General features: G+C 41.0%; 2 protein-coding genes and 1 long non-coding RNA gene across 9 annotated transcripts in view; 1 reads left to right on the top strand and 2 right to left on the bottom strand.

Moving 5' to 3' along the window:
- Positions 1-1,283, top strand: part of tp53bp2b (tumor protein p53 binding protein, 2b) — a 32,216-nt gene extending 30,933 nt beyond the window's left edge. For both annotated transcript variants that reach the window (XM_047043651.1, XM_047043652.1), the window contains one exon: positions 44-1,283. In XM_047043651.1, the coding sequence (XP_046899607.1) occupies positions 44-85 (42 nt within the window). In that variant the 3' untranslated portion in view covers positions 86-1,283. The remainder of the gene's footprint in view (positions 1-43) is intronic.
- A 1,605-nt stretch (positions 1,284-2,888) lies between these two features.
- On the bottom strand, positions 2,889-17,515 carry gtpbp2b (GTP binding protein 2b). 6 transcript variants are annotated; one of them, XM_047043654.1, is made up of 13 exons: positions 17,150-17,514; positions 16,553-16,579; positions 16,251-16,435; positions 15,790-15,901; positions 15,418-15,615; positions 12,790-12,964; positions 9,161-9,380; positions 8,600-8,735; positions 8,317-8,375; positions 6,433-6,604; positions 6,185-6,211; positions 4,285-4,449; positions 2,889-3,778 (listed from the first exon to the last, which is right to left on the bottom strand). In XM_047043654.1, exons 1-13 carry the CDS (start codon positions 17,342-17,344, stop codon positions 3,590-3,592), a joined length of 1,860 nt encoding a protein of 619 aa, XP_046899610.1. In that variant the 5' UTR covers positions 17,345-17,514; the 3' UTR covers positions 2,889-3,589. The 6 variants fall into 6 exon arrangements, 5 of the variants coding, with proteins under 5 accessions (XP_046899610.1, XP_046899612.1, XP_046899614.1 ...); XM_047043656.1 differs by having other exon boundaries at positions 17,391-17,514; XM_047043658.1 differs by lacking the exon at positions 17,150-17,514 and adding an exon at positions 16,949-17,143.
- On the bottom strand, positions 11,124-12,037 carry LOC124483290. The gene is made up of 2 exons (XR_006957798.1): positions 11,844-12,037; positions 11,124-11,762 (listed from the first exon to the last, which is right to left on the bottom strand). It is a non-coding gene; the product is annotated as an uncharacterized LOC124483290 (long non-coding RNA).
- Positions 17,516-18,256: the final 741 nt, after the last annotated feature.

Genomic DNA, 18,256 nt, shown 5'->3' with positions numbered 1-18,256 from the left:
TCCAGTTAAACCATACTCATACTGTATTCTGCTCCTTTCCCAGCTTTGTCTGAGGATCAAGCCACGGCAGAGAAGCCTGGCCTGAATGTTGTTGGCTGTTCGAAGAGATGGATGGGAGCCCAGCATGACTTAACATGGCAAAGACATGAAAATAAGTTATTGTTGAAAGGGCACACTAGCACTGAATCTCAGCATTTCGTTTTTGACCTTGATCCAAGGGTCACAGCAACAAGGCCATACATTGCTGTGAATACATTTCACATGTGTGTGCAGGTTGAAATGCCAGTATGACCAGAAGGAATGTCCTTGTTGCATTACATTTGTAATGAAGAGGATTTTTCTAAACAGTGTTTTTTGTAAACTGAGCGCTGTTTTTGAGCACATTTGTTTTGTAAAAGTTAGTAAATATCATGATGAAGCTTTTTGTATCTCATGGCAAGAGGCCAACGTCTACGCTCAAGCTTGGTTGACAATGTGCCGTGATATGTTATCACAGGAAGTGAGCTGTCAAATTATTACGTTATTACGCCTGGGCTCAATAATGTGTAATTTTGTTATTTTTTTGAATTTCATATGAATGTAATTTTTTCATGTCTTAATGTATGTGTTATGCGTGTGTGAGCAGTGTATGTGTGCCGTGTATGTGTGTAGTCTAGCATGCAGTTTTTTCAAGTGCAACTACATAAACAATGAATGTCGATTTGCAAAAGCTTAATAGGTCCCTTGGATGGAATATTTTCGAAATCCTTCAATCAAACTGACTTCATACAGAAAGACAAGCATTTGTTGACAAAATGTGTGAGGAAATGTTTAAGGCTGTGCTTACTTCAACGGTAAAAAATAATAGTAACTGTCATGTAAAATATCTGTTGATCAAGCCAAATAAGTCAATTGCTAATAAAGAAATCACATTTAGAACTCATCTTTAAAACACGTATTATTGCTGCAGTAAAATGTGATCCAAGAGGGATATAATTATATAGGTTTAACATGGTACATACACAATACACTTACAAAAAGAGCATGAATCAAACTCGAACCTATGAGATAGTTTTCTGATTTATTCAAGGTGCATTATCTTATTAATAAACTACAGCTTGTATCATTCAGTCTTTAAACTGATTTCCCAATGTATCATAGCTTCAAACTAAAGTCCACATAACTTGAAATGTCCCAAGACCAGATTTTACAATAAGTACTACATGCAGAAGAGATTCCAAAATGTGCAAAATCAACATGTTTAATTAACATTTGTAGTGCCATAATATGATAACACTGAGGTGTAGTATGTACAGTACATTCAATGCTTTGTTTATAATTGCACAAAACCTCAAAATACAAGGGAACAGACAATTCTCCAACATTTGACTAGTTATTCTGAGTCAATAGTCACAGTTGGGCATGCAGTTCTAACATAGTTAGATGTACAAAGCTGCCACTGACACAGAAGGTTCTCTCAGTCATGTACCTTTACTATACACAAAGGCCAAAGTATAATTTGTTTTGTAATTCTGCGTCTCAGACCAGTCTGTTTACTAAATAGTCAAGTCATTTTAAGCCAAAATGGGGGTCAACGAGGACAAATTGATTTTGTATCCTCAATATGTCCTGAGTAAGGAAAAAAAAGTTTTGAAAAAGATCCAAATATAGCTTACGTCTGTTCATTCTTTTTCTCATGTGAAAAGGCTAAACATTTTAACCTTTAGATATCACCATGAAAATGACTGACCTACATTAATAAAACATACCTGGTGATCAACTACAACTTAATGGGAACATCTGGATGTGTGTTGCGCTGTGGTACGACTATTATTGGTGAAACGACCCAGCCTCAAACTCCATCTCTGCAATATTAATTAATAAAGGTTGGATAAAGTATTTATTCCTGCCTCTATGTATTAATGCTCATAGGTAGCCTAAATGGGTTCCATTCAGACCTTCACATTAAGTCTTTTACTTTTATACGTCAACAAGATTCAACAAGACATTTCACCTGGCTATACCCAACGTTTAGATCTGTTGTGGTATTTAAGCAAATTAGCACATACCTAATTAGATTATGCACCATTTGCCCATGTTAGCAAGCAATAAAAAAAAAACTTGTAATACATTTTTTGTTTGTCTTCATGTAAGTAATCAACACAGTAATTTTCATGGTGATATGTAAAGGTTAAAACTTTTACCCTATTCACGTGAGAAAAAGAATGAATATGAATAGGCTATACCTGGGTTTTTTTTTTAATCTTTCCCCTAAATTAAATTATTCTGGGCTTTTTGTTCCTTACTCAGGACATATTGAGGATACAAAATCAGTTGAGTTTGCTTCTGTTGCAAATTCTCCAACCTTTTTTCATAAAATGACAGGACTAAAAGTATTTAAGCCCTCAGTGTCTTCTGAAATTTACCCTTAAGATAATAGTACATCACATCCACAGCAACATTATGAAAATGTAAAAATAAATAAAAGCAATACTTAAAATACACACCACTTACTTGGGAATGTATTTTAAAAGCAACATACAGCATTGTAATTACACAATGGTATATACCAAGTTGATGCAGGCGCGGTGCGTTCCTCTCATTAAAATGTGTTCATTAGTCTCTTAACCTCACAACTGACTAAAGTTAAAGTGCTGGAGATCACCAGAGGACATACATACATACATAATATTTGTCTTCAGTTGTGGACTTTCACTACTGTACTTTAGCCATTAATCTGGGCTGAGTGAAACAAAGACAGTGTCCATTTTAATGGTTGAATCACCAGCTGTCTTACATTCTTTCATTCTAGCAAGGGCAGTCACTGCACCTTCCTGGTCCTTGTTCCCTTTGGGAATAATTCTTTAACAGCTACACACACTTTTAAGATGGCATTAGGCTGATGCTTCAAATCAAATGTCAAAGTTTGGTTTGGCCCTTGCTTCCATGCAACGTTTAAACACTGGCGACCATGTTGAAAGGACTTTCATGGGACATCCTGGTATTTAGTCTATGTAATCCCTAAATACTCAAAATAAAAATTAAGCAACTACTGCATTGGATCCGCCTATCCCAAAACAGATTTGCAGTAAAAGATATCCCTATTTGATCTCAAAACGATGCCTCTTTTCTGTCTGTCTCACATTAATTTGGAGAGAAGCAAAATAAACCAGGGATAGGAAACAGACTGATGCAGAGAATTGCCTTTTTAAAGTAATCTGCTTCAGGATTTCAGCAAGTTCTTTTTTTTCTTTAGCACTTAAACGGGTCACCCAGCATTACTATAATATGCTGGAGGCCAGAGGGCAGGAGAGGGATACTTATCCCAGCTTTACTCCAGAATACCAAAGGGATCAACAGTGTCTGATCAAATACATGTCCCGACGTGGAACAACAGTGTGGGTAAATAAGGACGTAAATATATGGCAAAACAGTGGCACTGATTTAAATGCGATGGGTGATGTGTGGAATCCAATCTACTCTGATGTCATCCTTGTATCAGGATGGGTTGGGCAATCACGGACCACTACTGGGCATCTGTCTCCGTCTGGGGTGCATGTGTGAGAGAGTGGTGTTCCTCCTCTCCTTCTCCACCCATGACACTCCCTAATCAGTGGTCCTTCAGGTTCTGGTCGTGGTTCTGGTCGTGGTGCTGGGAAGCAGGCAGCAGGCGTGTGACATGGCCGATGCCCTTGGTGACGCCCTCCCTGAAGAGCAGCTTGGCTCCCAGGCGGAGGTACTCCGGATGCTTGAGAAAGCGGAAGCAGACCACCGCCTGCTCGCCCGTACGCAGCTCCTCCTGGTGGTCAGGAGAGGGACATCATGTCAGGGCAGGGTGGGCCACAAGACAGCTTAGGTTCAGACACTGGAGAGTTACTCTCTACTGCCACATTTGTATGCCATTGACAAATATACTTTGGTCTAGATTGGGCCCCATACTGAAATATAGGGTCAAACATATTTTTTATTGTAAGGACCTACATTTGTGAAAATATATAGCTTAACATTCATTACAAAATCATTGTTGGCAAAAAATGTATCTTGCATTTTTTATATGAACATACCATTTTCAGGCAGACAAATCTGTGGACCAATTTCTCCCCAATGGATAAGTTTGGAATGAAACTTCAAGAAGATCCAGAAACAACAGAAACATACTCAACTGAGTGAGATGGCAAACTTTAACTCCACCTTCTCTTCACAAGTTTGCCGTCTCACTCAGTCAAGTATTTTTCTATTGTCTGCTGTATTCCCCATGTCAAGCCAAAAGGCCGGCATGTGAACAGAACAAGAGAGGCTGAGCACCTTCCCATCCAGGCTCTCAGCAGTGGCTGTCTGTCTCACGTTCCCAACGTGCACTGTGACCTGGGAGCCCCTGCGGAACGTCTTGGCGTGGAACAGGAGAACGATGGCCGCCTCAAACAGACAGCAGATGGTGGGGTTCATCTTAGGGCTGACCATCACCATGCCCTAGCCAAAACAAATTATTACATGGCTGAATACTCAATTCTGAAAATGTGCATCTGTGCAACATTCCAACTTTTGAACAGGATGTCGAAGATTGATTGCGATATTTGCGTTAAAGTTCTGTGCGGTAATTTTATGCCGTGCCTGGTGTGATGGGGCTGTGACAAATCTTATTTTGGAAGGCTCTACCGCGGTTGCACGGTGGAGTCAAAATCCATATCATAGGCCAAATTCATACTGGTATATTTCTATACTGTTCATACAGCCCACCCTTAATTGAGACCAATAATAAGATCAACTTTGGTCAACATGGAATACCCAATAGATGAGGTAGATTTTTTAAAGGTTAATAGATTCCAATCATAATGACAGACACACTGATTGCAGCAAGCAATTCATTTTAGGCTGCTTGTGTTCAAAAATAAATAACAGTGAAAAATGTCCACATCAATAACGCTTTTGCCAATAACAGTTTCATTTATTTATCTATTATGTACTCATTTATTCTGTTATATTACAAACAATATATTTTATATGCATTATGTATCTGTACAGGTTGTGAGCAACACTTTACATTAAGGTTACAGTAAATGGTAAATTGAATGCATTTATATATTTTGTAATTATTTTCAATTTTCTACCTTAGCGGCACTCAAAGCGCTTTACAATGTTAGCCTCTCATTCACCCATTCATAATCACACTCACACATAACGACGGCAGCGAGCTACCATGCAAGGCACCGGGCTTGCCCATTGGGAGCATCTTGGGGTTCAGAGTCTTGCTCAAGGATACTTCGGCACATGACCTAGGAGGCGTCGGGGATCAAACCGCCAACCTTGCAATTAACAGACAACCCTCACTACCCCTTGAGCCTAGGGTAGGCTTACCCATCAAGGTAACATTAACTACCATGTAACTACCTACCACCTAGTAAATAAGTGGTACGTAGACAATGCTTCATAATGTACTGATGTACTGATATTACATGGTTTAGGTCATTACAAACGAGTAAGAAAGCACAGTACGAGGGAAGGGTGTATGCTGAGGTGAGTGGATGCTGCAAAGGGGCAGTTGAAGGTTGTGTTACCAAAACAATCAATGTATTATTAAACAAATCAATGTCAGTGTTTCCCACACATAGACTAATTTGTGGCGGTGCGCCACAGAATCAACACCGGCCGCCACATATTGCGTTTCGTAAAAAAAAAATGTTTGAACACTATTTAGGTTAAAATACGCAGCGTATACGTTCAGCTGCATTTCCTTCCCCTGCTCTCACTCTGTCTCTCTGTCACTCAAGCGTCTTTCTCACATACATACGCCGTTCTAGTAAGACAGACAGCTATATCAGCGAGCCTTCAGCATTAGTGCCGCAGCTAAAGGTCTAGGAAAGTTGAGGCTACTTTTCGCTAGGTACCTACGAACATGTCTTAATCAAAGGTTCCCCTTTGTTCTTTTGTCGAGAAGTCTCAGGAGTTAGCTACTTTGCCGGGGTCATGGAGCCGACCAGTTAAATAGTTATTTAGCACTAGCGTTGCTACCTGCATATGCATAAATTATTTGTTTGCTGTTGCTGATTTTGTGAAGGTTTGAATCATTTTGGATTAATATTTAATACAATAAAGTTCTGTGTAACAATTTATTAACAAAGGAATTATTTTGCCGCCCCCCCGTCCTGACATGATACAAACCGCTGGGGGGGTCTAAACCGCTACATAGTAGTCAACATAACCTTACTGTAAAGTGTTTCCTTTTCCGTTTAACCTGCAAGGGGCAATGACAAAAAAAAAGACTAAATGTTGATGTGATTTTGCTGTGTAAATGTGACGCAGATTATACAGTCAATACAGAACCAATATCGCAGGCCTGAAGTATACAGTATGTCAACTGTAGACATTGACTTCCAAATCAAGCACAAACAATAGGAAATCCTGAAGACTCCCTCAACGTCATGTGGTAAGGCAACTCTGTGTCTGACAACTGACCTTCCGAAGCAGAGAACGATCAAAGTTTCCCAGAGCCAGTGTGGCGGCCTGGCCGGCCCTGAGCACCCTGCAGGCTGAGCGGTTCCTCTGGATGCTGCCCACCCTGAGGCGCAGGAAGCGGCCCTCGTCCGTAGGCCCCACCACCAGCCTCTCGCCCTCCTTACACACCCCACTGGCCACAGGGAGACACCACACAGGGGACACCAAAGCTAAACACCAAAGTGCAGAAGGACTAGTTTTATACTGATCCTTCTTTAACAAGTGCAGTGCCCGTAATGCAGCCGGTAATTAAGATGTCGGTTAGTTGATTAGGTGTTAACTTAATTGGAAATGTGCACATGGGTCCACAGTTCAATTTGAGATATTACTGCACATCCACATGGATAATCAGTAAACAAGTTAGTTAATTGACATAAAATTCATAATCTATACTGAAAATATAGTATCACTATCCACTTTACACTGTCTTGCTTTTAGTTAGCTAGCCTGTATTTCACCCATAAAGAAAACCCTCTGAAATAAGATGATTCAAGCTTCTGATTCTGTTGTGCCAGCGTAACCAGCACAGCTCATCAGGCCAAATCTGCGCTATAGTTAATAGTAATTAGAAAATTTACTTCTAAGTGACATTATGCCCAAAAAGCATTTTTGTGGATTGCCAGTTTAAATAATGTCCAGCAAGTAAGTCACTGATGATGATTGCACAGCAATGGAAATCTAATCCGGCCATGGATAACCATTGTGTCCTGTCAGATATGCAGTATTTGTCACTAATAACTGTAAGAGAGCTCCTCAGCCATTGGCCTCGACTAAGGATGTCTATTGCTGGTGACCAACTGCAGACACCAGATCAACTGACTCGGGGCTTGTACTATGAAGCAAGTTCAACATGCCCGGGATATTTTCTAGTTAGCGGGCTTCACTAAGACTAACAACCGCTATTACCCTAAGCAGTGTCATGACAGTGGTTATCAACTTGTTTCACATCAACACAAGTAGCCACGAGTGCGTTCACGTTAAAGGGCCGGCATTTGCTCTTATGACCAATCGCAAACCTGGAAGTCTACCAGAGCCATATATCTTACAAGATGAGCAAACAATAATATTAAACAAATATGAAAAATGTAACTATATAAACCAGGCTAAAAGCAACACTGTTGCCACTGTGAAAGGCAGGAAGGATAGATAAAAGTAACATTTTGCAGATTGTGTGAATGCAGTTTAAAGTTAATACGCTTAGCCAACAATTAGTAGGCTTACCAACATCACTTCCCCATCATTAAGGCACAAGTAGGCCTAGCTCTGACCATAATTGCAATTATGTAATCCATTAAATGAATGTGTTACTTAGGTGTATTCTTATGGCGTGTGAGACAATTTTAGCCTTATTCTTTCAGCTGCATGATGGTGTTCAACGGTATTTTGATCAAATTAAGATCAAATACAAAACATAATTCCACCTGTAACTATGATTACTTATAAGCAAAAGTAATTAATAAGGTTTCAGTGCTTTAATCAGTCTCTGTTTTAGAATAATATTGGCATATAGGCTAGGCAACAAAGATGGGCCCCTCGTCAGGGAAACTCAAACTATTGACGCACCAAGGTCACAGGATCGTGACCGATGATGCTATTTGATCTATTATCTCAAACATAACCTGCTCCAGATCAGGTTATGTGTGCAGCACAAGTTACCATGGTGATCTACCCTGGTAGAAGTGAACCACCGTTGTATTACTGAAAACCCAGGGTTAAATCTGAAGTTACCTTGTTTAAGTCGCTTTGGATAAAAGCGTTTGCTAAATGAATAAATGTAACCCCAAATCCTGCTTGGTAGTATTGGCCCATGCTGTGCTACAGGTGGTGAGTGTTCCAGTGACTGACCTGTAGAGCGTTCCACCCACCACGGTGCCCACATCTGGTACTGTGTAAATCTCATCCACCTGTAGACACACACAGACCATGGCTAACGTTAGAGAAAGTGTTGAACTTAAAACCAGGATTACATACTAAGGTATCTTATGCATGGATTACAGGCCAGACCTTCCCTTAATTATTACTACCTGATATAATACATATTCTCTGTGTGTATTTATATTTAATGGTTGCTTTGACAAAATAGTATTCTATGCTAATATAATAATTGAGAAAAGAGAATGAGCTGTACCTGGAACTCTGTCAGCTGCTGCATGAGCTCCTCCTGCTCTTTGCTGTTGCTGAGGGGTGGGAGAATGTTCAAGAACACCTTGAGCAGGTCCAAACTCTCCCCGGACACACTGGACAGTGTGAATATTGGTGTGATGCTGCACACAGTAGAGACACACTATAAAGGCACTGGCATTCAATGTTACTCTACATCTTAGAATTAAAACTTTGCTTATTGACATAGAGGGCCTCCTGACAACAGTCTTAACATAAAATGTGAAAATCATTGATAATAAATAATAAATGTTCACATCATTCATGGGTCTTTCATGCCCGTGAGATTCAAGGCCAACTTTCTGAAGCTTGGTAGACTTTCATTTTTGCTTGAGTGTGCCTTGCAGTATAATACTTGATGCTTTAGTAAAAAAAAAAAAAAAAATGTAAGTAAGATAACTGAACTATTATCTCAAATGTTTGTTTAATGTACCATCTGTTATTCAAGCTTTTAGGGGCTGGCCATTAGCAACCAGAAGGATTAAGTAAATCTGTTATTCCAGCTTTATGGGGTCTGGTCAATAGCTACCTGGAGGACTGAGCAAACTGTTGGGCAGCAGTGACAGCATCGTCTGGGCTGGCCACCACCATGGGGACCTTGTTACATCCGGGCTGCTTTAGCACTCGCTCCAGCTGGCGCACGGTCCGCTCCACCGTACCCTTGCCGCATAAGTCCACCTTGCTAACGGCAATGAAGATCGGCACTTTGAGGGCCATGGCCAGGCCTAAGTGCTCTCGAGTGGTACCGACTGGGGGTCAGAGGTCAGAGGTGCATGGCAGTCAGGTCAAACATACATTTGTGTGTTCTTGTACAGTCCCAAAGAGTCGGGAAAGGAAGGCTGCAACAACGAATCGATCAAATCGATTATTAAAAGAGTTGGCAACTACATTAATTATCCATTCGTTGTGTCGCACGATTATTACGCCACTCAATAAGTCGCGGAAATGTTTTAGTATTTTTTTTTAAAGTTTCGTTGAGCGCGGAACAGAATGGAGGTAAAGGAAAGACCATTGGAGAGACGTTGAGTAATGGCCAATTTATACTACTCCGTTTACGTGGACACTGACACAGGGAACGCCCTCTCTGATGTGAAACGCCCTCTCCCAGCCCCTCGGAGAACTCTACGTGCACCTCCTGATTTTCCTGACTATCCGTCCGTCATTTTACGGATACCCCTTGGCTGTTATTGGTCCGTATTAAAAACCGCTTGCGTCAGGGTTGCCGTGACCAACAAGACGAACAGAATCCTTTGACCGCCATTGCTGTAAGTTTACAATTCATATTTCAGCTAAACAGTACATGTAAATCAGCATCTGAATTTAAATGTCACGAGAAGTGGGCAGTGTAGTTGCTAAAAATGTGCTTATTTTATTGATGAAACGGCTAATTTGTAAATTTGCTCCGACTTTTCGATAACCTAGCTAGCATCGCAGTGCAGCGCCACCAACTCTTCTGGCAGTGAATTGTTTTCAGCACCCACAGCCTTCGGAGTACTATAAATTCAACGAATCCGTCTGACTCCCTCTGTGCGTCCGTAACGGAGTAGTATAAAATCGGCCTTTACGTTGTTCTGAAACACATGGCGGAGGCAGAGAAATCAGTACGACCTAAAGGCCTCAATATGCTTCTCTGACTCCGTTTACGGATGGGCGGGCTTATGGATAAGGACGGATAGTTGAAAATTCAGGAGGTGCACGTCAAGCTCTCCAAGGCTCTCTGAGGGCTCTCGGAGAGCTTGTTCCCCGTAGAGGAGGGCGTTCCAATGTGTCCGTTTTTGGGAAAACGGAAAAGCATATATCGGCCTTAAGTCATCCAAGGTGTGGAAGCATTTCACACTAAATAAATCGAAAAAGTGTTAATTGTCGAGGTGAAGTTAGTTTCATATTCGACATTCGTCACACATTCGGAAGATGCTACTTTGCAGCGTTGCATTAGGGACCGGGGGAAAACTATCCATACAATTTTGAAAATGTATGACTTTTATAATATTTTTATGAATATAAAACCTCAAACTGACACCAGAGTATTCTAACAATGTCTGGTATACTTCCACAGCCTTTACTTTTTCAATGAAGTTTCAAATAAAATGATAGAAAATCATTAATCTTTGAAAATTGCTTAATCATCGCACATTTTAACTTTTTCCAAATTGTGTCAAAAAATCTCTAATATACACCAGATTATTCTAATAATGTCTGGCATACTTCCACACCCTTTATCTTTTCAATTAAGTTTCGAACAAAATGATAACAAATCGCTAATCTCTGAAAATGCATGAAATCCTCGCTAATCTTAACGTTTTCAGAATTGTACTGAAAAATGTCACATATACACCAGGTTTGTTAACAATCGTTTTTAACAAAAGTCTAATAAATTGCTCATCTCTGAAAATAGCATTAAATCCACGCTAATATTACAGTTTTTCACAATTGTTAACAAACGTTTCTCAAAACAATAACGGCTTTCTCAAAACCCATTTTTTTTTCTTTCTGAACAGTACAGTACTGTCAACGGGCCTGCTCAACCCATTGCAGCACACAAAGTGATGTTCCCACCACGCTCGGCGGGGACCTCAACAATGGCGCGCTGGACAATGACATTTCTGCCCCGGCGCCTCCTCTTCACCAGTTTGAATCCAACCTCATCAATGAATATGTATTCATTTAACTCATTAGCTATATTATGCTCCTGGATCCGCTGGAACAGACAGCATGATAATGCAAGTTACAGTATGGACACAGATAGTTCAACACGGTGAGGTACAGTGAGACACTGTAGAAAAAGAACAATATTGGATTACAGGTACAATACATGCATGTGTCAGTGCTGAATGTATGGGATTTACAAACACAAACTCTTGCAGTAACTCCTTGATGTGGTCTGTGTTCCGGTCGAATAGGAACCTGTACACTTGTTTCATCCGCATTGCATTCCTGCGGAGAACACGGTCCAGTGAAGAGAGGCTGACAGTCTGGATGTTTCTGAATGTGGCATGGTCAGCCAGGATCCTGGTTTGTATCTGTTGGAGTGTGATAGTGTGTTTTTTTCCCGAACCATTTTCACAATGTCAGTCTCCTGTTTGGCTGTGAAAGTGCATGTTCTTCCTCCACGGTGTGGTTCTCTTTCAGTCCTGCAAAATACAAATACAGTGAACACACTGTATTCGATTGATATGCAGTATTTCAGTACACAAGGCAAATATAATTCATACCTGTTCTCCATTATAAAGGTTCTAATGATGGCAGCAACTGTGAAGCGGCTGAGATTTGGTTGGACCCTCTGGCCAGCCTCCCTCATGCTCAAACCATGGTTGAGCACATGGTCAACCATGGTTGCCCGAATCTCATTAGAGATGACCGTTCTCCTTCTTCTTTCTCCTCCTTCTTCTCCTCTTCCTCCTCCTCATCCTCGTTCTTCTTGTCGTCCTCGTCTTCCTCCTCCTTATCCTCCTCCTTGTCATCCTCTCCCTCCTCTTCCTTGTCCTGTTCCTTGTCCTCCTATTCCTCCTCTCACCATTAGCCCTCTCCTTCTCTGGTTGTTGACATGTTCTAAGTTCTCCATTGTTCACCAAACAAAACAGAGGCTCAAGGCCCTTTTTATGCTGCAGTCCTGATCGCAAATTGCTCACCAGTCCTGAGTGTTTAGAGATTTGAATATTTGTGTGTTGTAGGTTGATGCTTTGAGACTTTTCTGGAAAAGTGTGTGCAACAACTGAACATTGTGTGTAGTGTTTTGACAACAAGGTGATGTGTATTGAAATCAGTGTGTAAACAAGGAAAGTCAGTGTCTAATGCAGATAAGGGAGTGTGAAGTAGTGCCAAATTGGGTCGAGCAATTGGTAGATGAAGTTAAGGTTGTGAAAATTGTGCCAAATATTTGCTTTTTGTGCGTTAACAATTGTGAAAATTGTAATAACTTTTTCAAAATTGTGTGCCTATTTGTGCATATTCTGAAGATTCTTTGGACTGTGAATTTGCACTGTCAGTTCCGTTTTTGAATAAAGGGTCGGAAAGTAATGCTTTTTTGTTTTCTTATCCGATTCATCGATTAATCAAAAAAAGAATTGACAGATTAATCAATTACAAAAATAATCGTTAGTTGCATCCCTAGAAAGAAATATGCAATACCAAAGGCAAAAAATGACTGGGCACACCCACCTATGCCCGTGTTAGCGCTGACTACTAGCATGGCAAAGTCCGGGCAGTAGCTAGTGAGGCCGAAGATAGTGGTCTTCAGGTACTTGTGGTGGCCCGCCAGGTCAATAAAGGTGATCATCTTGGAGGAGCTTTCGCAAATCTCTTCAGCTGTACGGGAGTCACTGTAGTTCACCACCTTAACATGATGAAAAGCATGAGCAACTTTTCAAAATTGATTTTTTTGGTAAATGAACGGCGATCTGTAACTTATGTTAGAAAAAGTAAATAGTAACCTAGATCGTGCATTGAATGCTGACATGACAGAGTTATAAAATGGCCGCACATGTATATGCGACCCAAATTTGAACGGATGCGACTAAACATTTTCCTAGGTCGCACTGGTGCACCTAACCTCCTCGCATCCGCTGCCTCTCCAGGAACGAAGCGTTTGTTTCTTCTTTGACGGAACTCACACTCATGGTTGGATCTTATCGTGGTGTAAACTAATCAGAGACAGTGATGGGGCAGGTCTTTGCCTTTGATTGGCTGTGGTCCAGATATTCTTGTAGGCCTACACGACAAGTGCTGTGTGATTAAAATTACGACCTGAGCACCAGAGAATCAGTTATGGCAGACCTGAGCATTGTACTGTCCCAATCCGGCCCACGTGAGGTAAATCAAAAATTAAAAATAAATAAATGTGTTGAGTGCTAGTAAATATGTAGTCCTGAAAGACTAGTGATCAGGTGATTTACATGTGTGCGCTTGCGCAACCTCACCGACAGGAGAGTTAGCTGTTGGTTAGACCCCTCGAAAATGAAAAACGAAAGGTTGATGCAGAATGTAGAGTTTTTAACAAGACATGGACTTCTAAGTATCTGTTTACTGATGTCAAAGTTAAAGCTGTGTTCTTAGTTTGTTAAGGTCGCTGTGTAGAAAGATTATAATTTGAATCGGCACTAAGGGACTAAAGAAAAAAACTAATGCGGACATAATAAGAACATGACTGATTCAGTGGACGCGGGCTGATAGCCTGGCTCTGCCCTCCTACGTACTTCCGCTCAATTTGGATTTTGCTTCTGTACTAGGTCTGGGAGCTTGACTTTGAAGTCGGTTTCCAGAAACAATTTTTTTGTAGGTCCCATCAGCGAACAGAAGGAGTGGCTGAGAACGATGACGTTAATGTCGTGCACTCGTTTGAGCAGTTCATTAATGGCGGCGGAGAAAGATGCGAGCGAAGCTATTCTGCGGTTGTGGCAACGCTGCCGAATATCCAGAGGTTAAAGCCGGAGCAAGAATATTCCTTGCCCAGTTTTGTTTGTGGCCATGATGTTGTGGCCCTCCTCCCCACGGGGTTCGGGAAAAGTTTGATTTTACAGCTACGGCAGCTAGCTCCGTTACAGTGTGGTGAAGGAATTGGCTAAGGCGAACGCTTGCGATTGGTTATTGCAAATCAGAGTGGCTCTGGGCAGATCCAATAGTTTTAAACTTGAACAGAGGACCCGCCTTCAAGGAAGTTAACGTTTGTCAATGGAGAGATCCCAGACCCTCTGCACAAATTAAATGTACAAGGGTCTGGTTAGGACCAGGCTAGCGGGCTGATGGTTTGCTAGTTTAATTGCAGACTCGGATCATCACCTTTCAGCTGTCCTTCGCATATCCACCTCAGACATTCAGCCAGATTTCGATGCACTTGTTCAAGCCCACTGGATTCTTCTCACAGAACAAAATAAACTGGAAAAAAAGTATTGCTTTTTGTATAAAGTTGATCAATTGCATAACTTTAACCTACTGCAAAACAACTTTTCAGTGTTTGTGAAGATTAACTATTTACACATAAAATGAAACACTGATGCAATGATTATTTAAGTTTTTACTGTTACTTCGATAGTCTTTTCCTAGTTGACCCACATGTAAAATATTTATATAACTATTGACAGAATCTTCTGATAACCAGTAGCAGCTAATCAAAATATATACTTTACTGCTTTTTACAATGGGGGAAAATGAATAGTGAGCAGAATTAAGTTCAAGTTATTGTTGATGCGGCCCTCCAACACATTTCAAGTTTCTCATGTGGCACCTTGTAAAAATTAATTATCCACCCCTGAGTTACGGAGCTGGGCCATGGAGTTAACCCATGGAGCTAGGATTTTGATGCTAGGGAGTGTCAAGCTGGTTTAGCCAAGGCCAAAGGGGAAGAAAGCCAAATTACAGGGGTTGGCCATCTGAAGGGCATGCGACAGCAAAGGGGGACCCCAGCTATAAGACTTTGAGCCATGAAATGTTAGGTCAGTAGCACTTTCTATTTTGGAATGTTTTATTTTGCTTGCAATTTTTTAGTTTGGCAGGTCAGTGAAGCACTTAAAAGATTTGTATTTTTATATAGTTTAATTGTGCTTCAAATAAAACCAATATTTACCTACACCTTATTCTTGTTTAAGATCATTTACATAATATATATGAATGTATATGGAACGTGATAACAAAGTGACCATGAAATTGTGGCGACGCAAGGAAAATTTGGGTGCACCTACATTTAGTGCTGGTGCACCTAAATAAAAAAGTTAGGCGCACCAGTTCAACCAAGGGAAAAAGTTGGTCTGGAGCCCTGTCTGTACCTTCGCCAGCAGATGTGTTTGAACCCACCTCTCCTTTGCTATTGAACCCCAGAATTTCAAAGCTGATGCTGGAGGTCCTCCCGGTCTGGATCTCATGAAGGTGCCGGAACAGGTTGAGGCGGGCTCGACCTCTGCCATTATCTAGCTCTCCTTGTGTCAGGACACCTAATAGAGTTGATTTCCCAGAATCCACATGTCCCAGAACAGCAACACGAAGGTCTAGAAACTGGACTCAGAGACATAAACAGAGACATAAAAAGTGAGGACAATAGAAGAAAAAATCCATTCAAAAAAATACCAAAAAAAGACTACTATGTCAAAGCCAAGTGTTGAAAAGTTTGTTGTCCACAATACTTTCTAGGTGTCCTAAAAAATAATATTGACAGTTGCTTTGTCTCACCTGCTGGTCATCTGGAACTTTTCGAACAAGAACCTCTGCGATTTTACGAGAGTTTCTTTCCAAGTCATAGTCCACCTCTCTCTCCCTGAGTAGTGTGATATCAGCACCAACCCTGGCATCATAGAGAGAAGTAGTCAAGTTCCTAAACTTGGTCAGGCTTGAGTGTGTACTGAAACCATCATAAATAATAGACTGCTTATCAATACTTGCTTGAAATAGCCTTTCCCAGGATATCCCAAGTAAATAAGATGGTCGCACACTTGTCTTTCTACCTTACTAAGTCGCTTAATTCTGACAAAGTTGGCAGGCATGGTACTGCTTAAGTTGTTAAACAATGAATGGCAACTTGTACTTAGAATGTTTTGTTCTTGTTTTTTGTTTTGTTTGTTGTTATAGGTTTTTTTGGGGGGGTGGGGGTCATGACTTAAAATGTTAAGGTAAACGTTAAGGAAGTACGGTACTTTTCTGCCATCCTGCGCAGGGTCTTCAGTGAAGCTCTCATGTCTGCTTCTGACAGACCAACTAGCAAGCCATTGTCCTCTACCCCGATCTGGTACACTGCCTCTCCTCGTCCTTCCTGCAGACGCCACTTCATTTGTGTGGCCAGGTGCTCAAATCTATATTGAGTAGGGTTCACCAGTTTGAGCTAGGATGAAGAATAAAAGTGGCATCAAGATTCACGTCAAGAGTGTAGGCTATTTAAGAATAGTGTGCCACCCTACAGTGATCTGAAATAATGCTCATAGAAAGAGGAGCATCATACCTTATATTCAATATTTCCCTCTTCAGCCTGTGAAAAGGGGTGAAGACGGTCAAAAAAGTCATTTAGCAGACGCTCCTATCCTGAGCGACTTACAATAAGTACAGGGACATTCCCCCGAGGCAAGTAGGGTGAAGTGCTTTGCCCAAGGACATAACGTCCTTTTGCACGGTCGGGAATTGAACCAGCAATTCGGATTAATAGCCCAATTCCCTAACTGCTCAGCCATCTGACCCCAAATGATTTCATACCACCACGCCCCATTGCAAACTGTGTGGGTTGGATTTCATCAGAAACTATCAACACGGTAGTTATTACTAGTCTAGTTAGCTAGTAAATTAGACTCGACTAAATAATGAACACCACGTTATCTAGCTATAGCAACAAATATAACCATACCAGGTGCACACCGAAGATCGAGGGTGCTTTGCTAGCTACCTTTTAGACGCTTTCCTGGCTAAGCTAGATAACTAGGCTAGCAAGCTGTGAGGGTTTTGATAGGCTACACTGTTTATCTGGTATACCTCGTAGCTAGCTAGACTAGCTACGAGGTATACAGATCGTTGGCAAGCTATCGGATTCAATAATAGCAGTAGCTACCTCTGGTGGTAAATATGGTGGTGCTTTGTTATTCCTTGTCTTTTTAGTTCGTCGCCTCTTCCCTCTTTTGCCTCTTTTTGAACGCGATTTTTTGGACATAATTCTTTTTCCATTAGCATTATTGCACGAGCTGGGTCCATTAAAATGAGTCCTCAGACTATCAACTCCTCTTTCTGATATTTGAGCATCCATCATGACCAGAGCTAGAGCCTTATTTTTATATCGATGACTGCACGCTTACGTTGCAATTTCTCATAGACTACTAAAGTAAAGTCCTCGAAAACCGGGACACAGACAAGTTGGTCCAGTGGAGGTTGTAGCCTCTCCATCATCCACACAAGACAAAGCTGCTTGTGACGTCAAAGGATGCGTTATGGCGCAAATGTGTCTACACAAATAACATGCTTGTATCTAAAATATTGATGTTGTATCTTCTTCCAGAGGTGCTTGAACAAAACTACTAATTCCAGATGCCTGTGAAATAATTAAGCAATAAGCCCCAAGAGGCCGTGGCTTACGCTGAGACCGTGGCTTACGCTGATTTTATAAACATGTACAAAAGCAATCAATGTGTGATGAGTAACATGATTAAGCAAACATTATTTGTATAGCACATCAAAGCTGCATGACACACAATGCAAATTTGTGCTCCAATAGTTTTGTAATACAAAATTGTTAAATGTGACCAAAAGGTAAGCGACTCTTAAGACTCTTAGTTTTATTTTCAAAGACACGTCATCACAGAATATTACAATTCTTCCTTAGCAAACCTGCCCCTCAGCCACCTTTACACATAGCCGGGTATTTACAGAAACGAGTATTTCTGCCTCTCCGTTTTCAAAAATAACGTCGTACACACAAGTAGGCCTACGTTTTCAAAAATGTTTCTGTTTACATGAACTCGCATACACGCCCCCGAGCGCCATCATAACTATGCCAAACCTGCAGGCGGCAGTGTAATGTGAAGGATAAAGCCATGCAAACCAATCAGAATTTAAAAAAATCAACAAACACGACCGACTTCCTTTACCTTTCAGGCGCGAGGTTCATTTGTTTGAATGTGATGCGATGCAGACATGTATTTCGTGATTCATAAATGTAACGCAA

Source organism: Hypomesus transpacificus, chromosome 21 (genome assembly GCF_021917145.1).
Source record: "Hypomesus transpacificus isolate Combined female chromosome 21, fHypTra1, whole genome shotgun sequence".
Lineage (NCBI taxonomy): Eukaryota > Metazoa > Chordata > Actinopteri > Osmeriformes > Osmeridae > Hypomesus > Hypomesus transpacificus.
The sequence above is the reverse complement of the archived record's forward strand: the minus strand, read 5'-3'. Positions and strand labels throughout refer to the sequence as shown.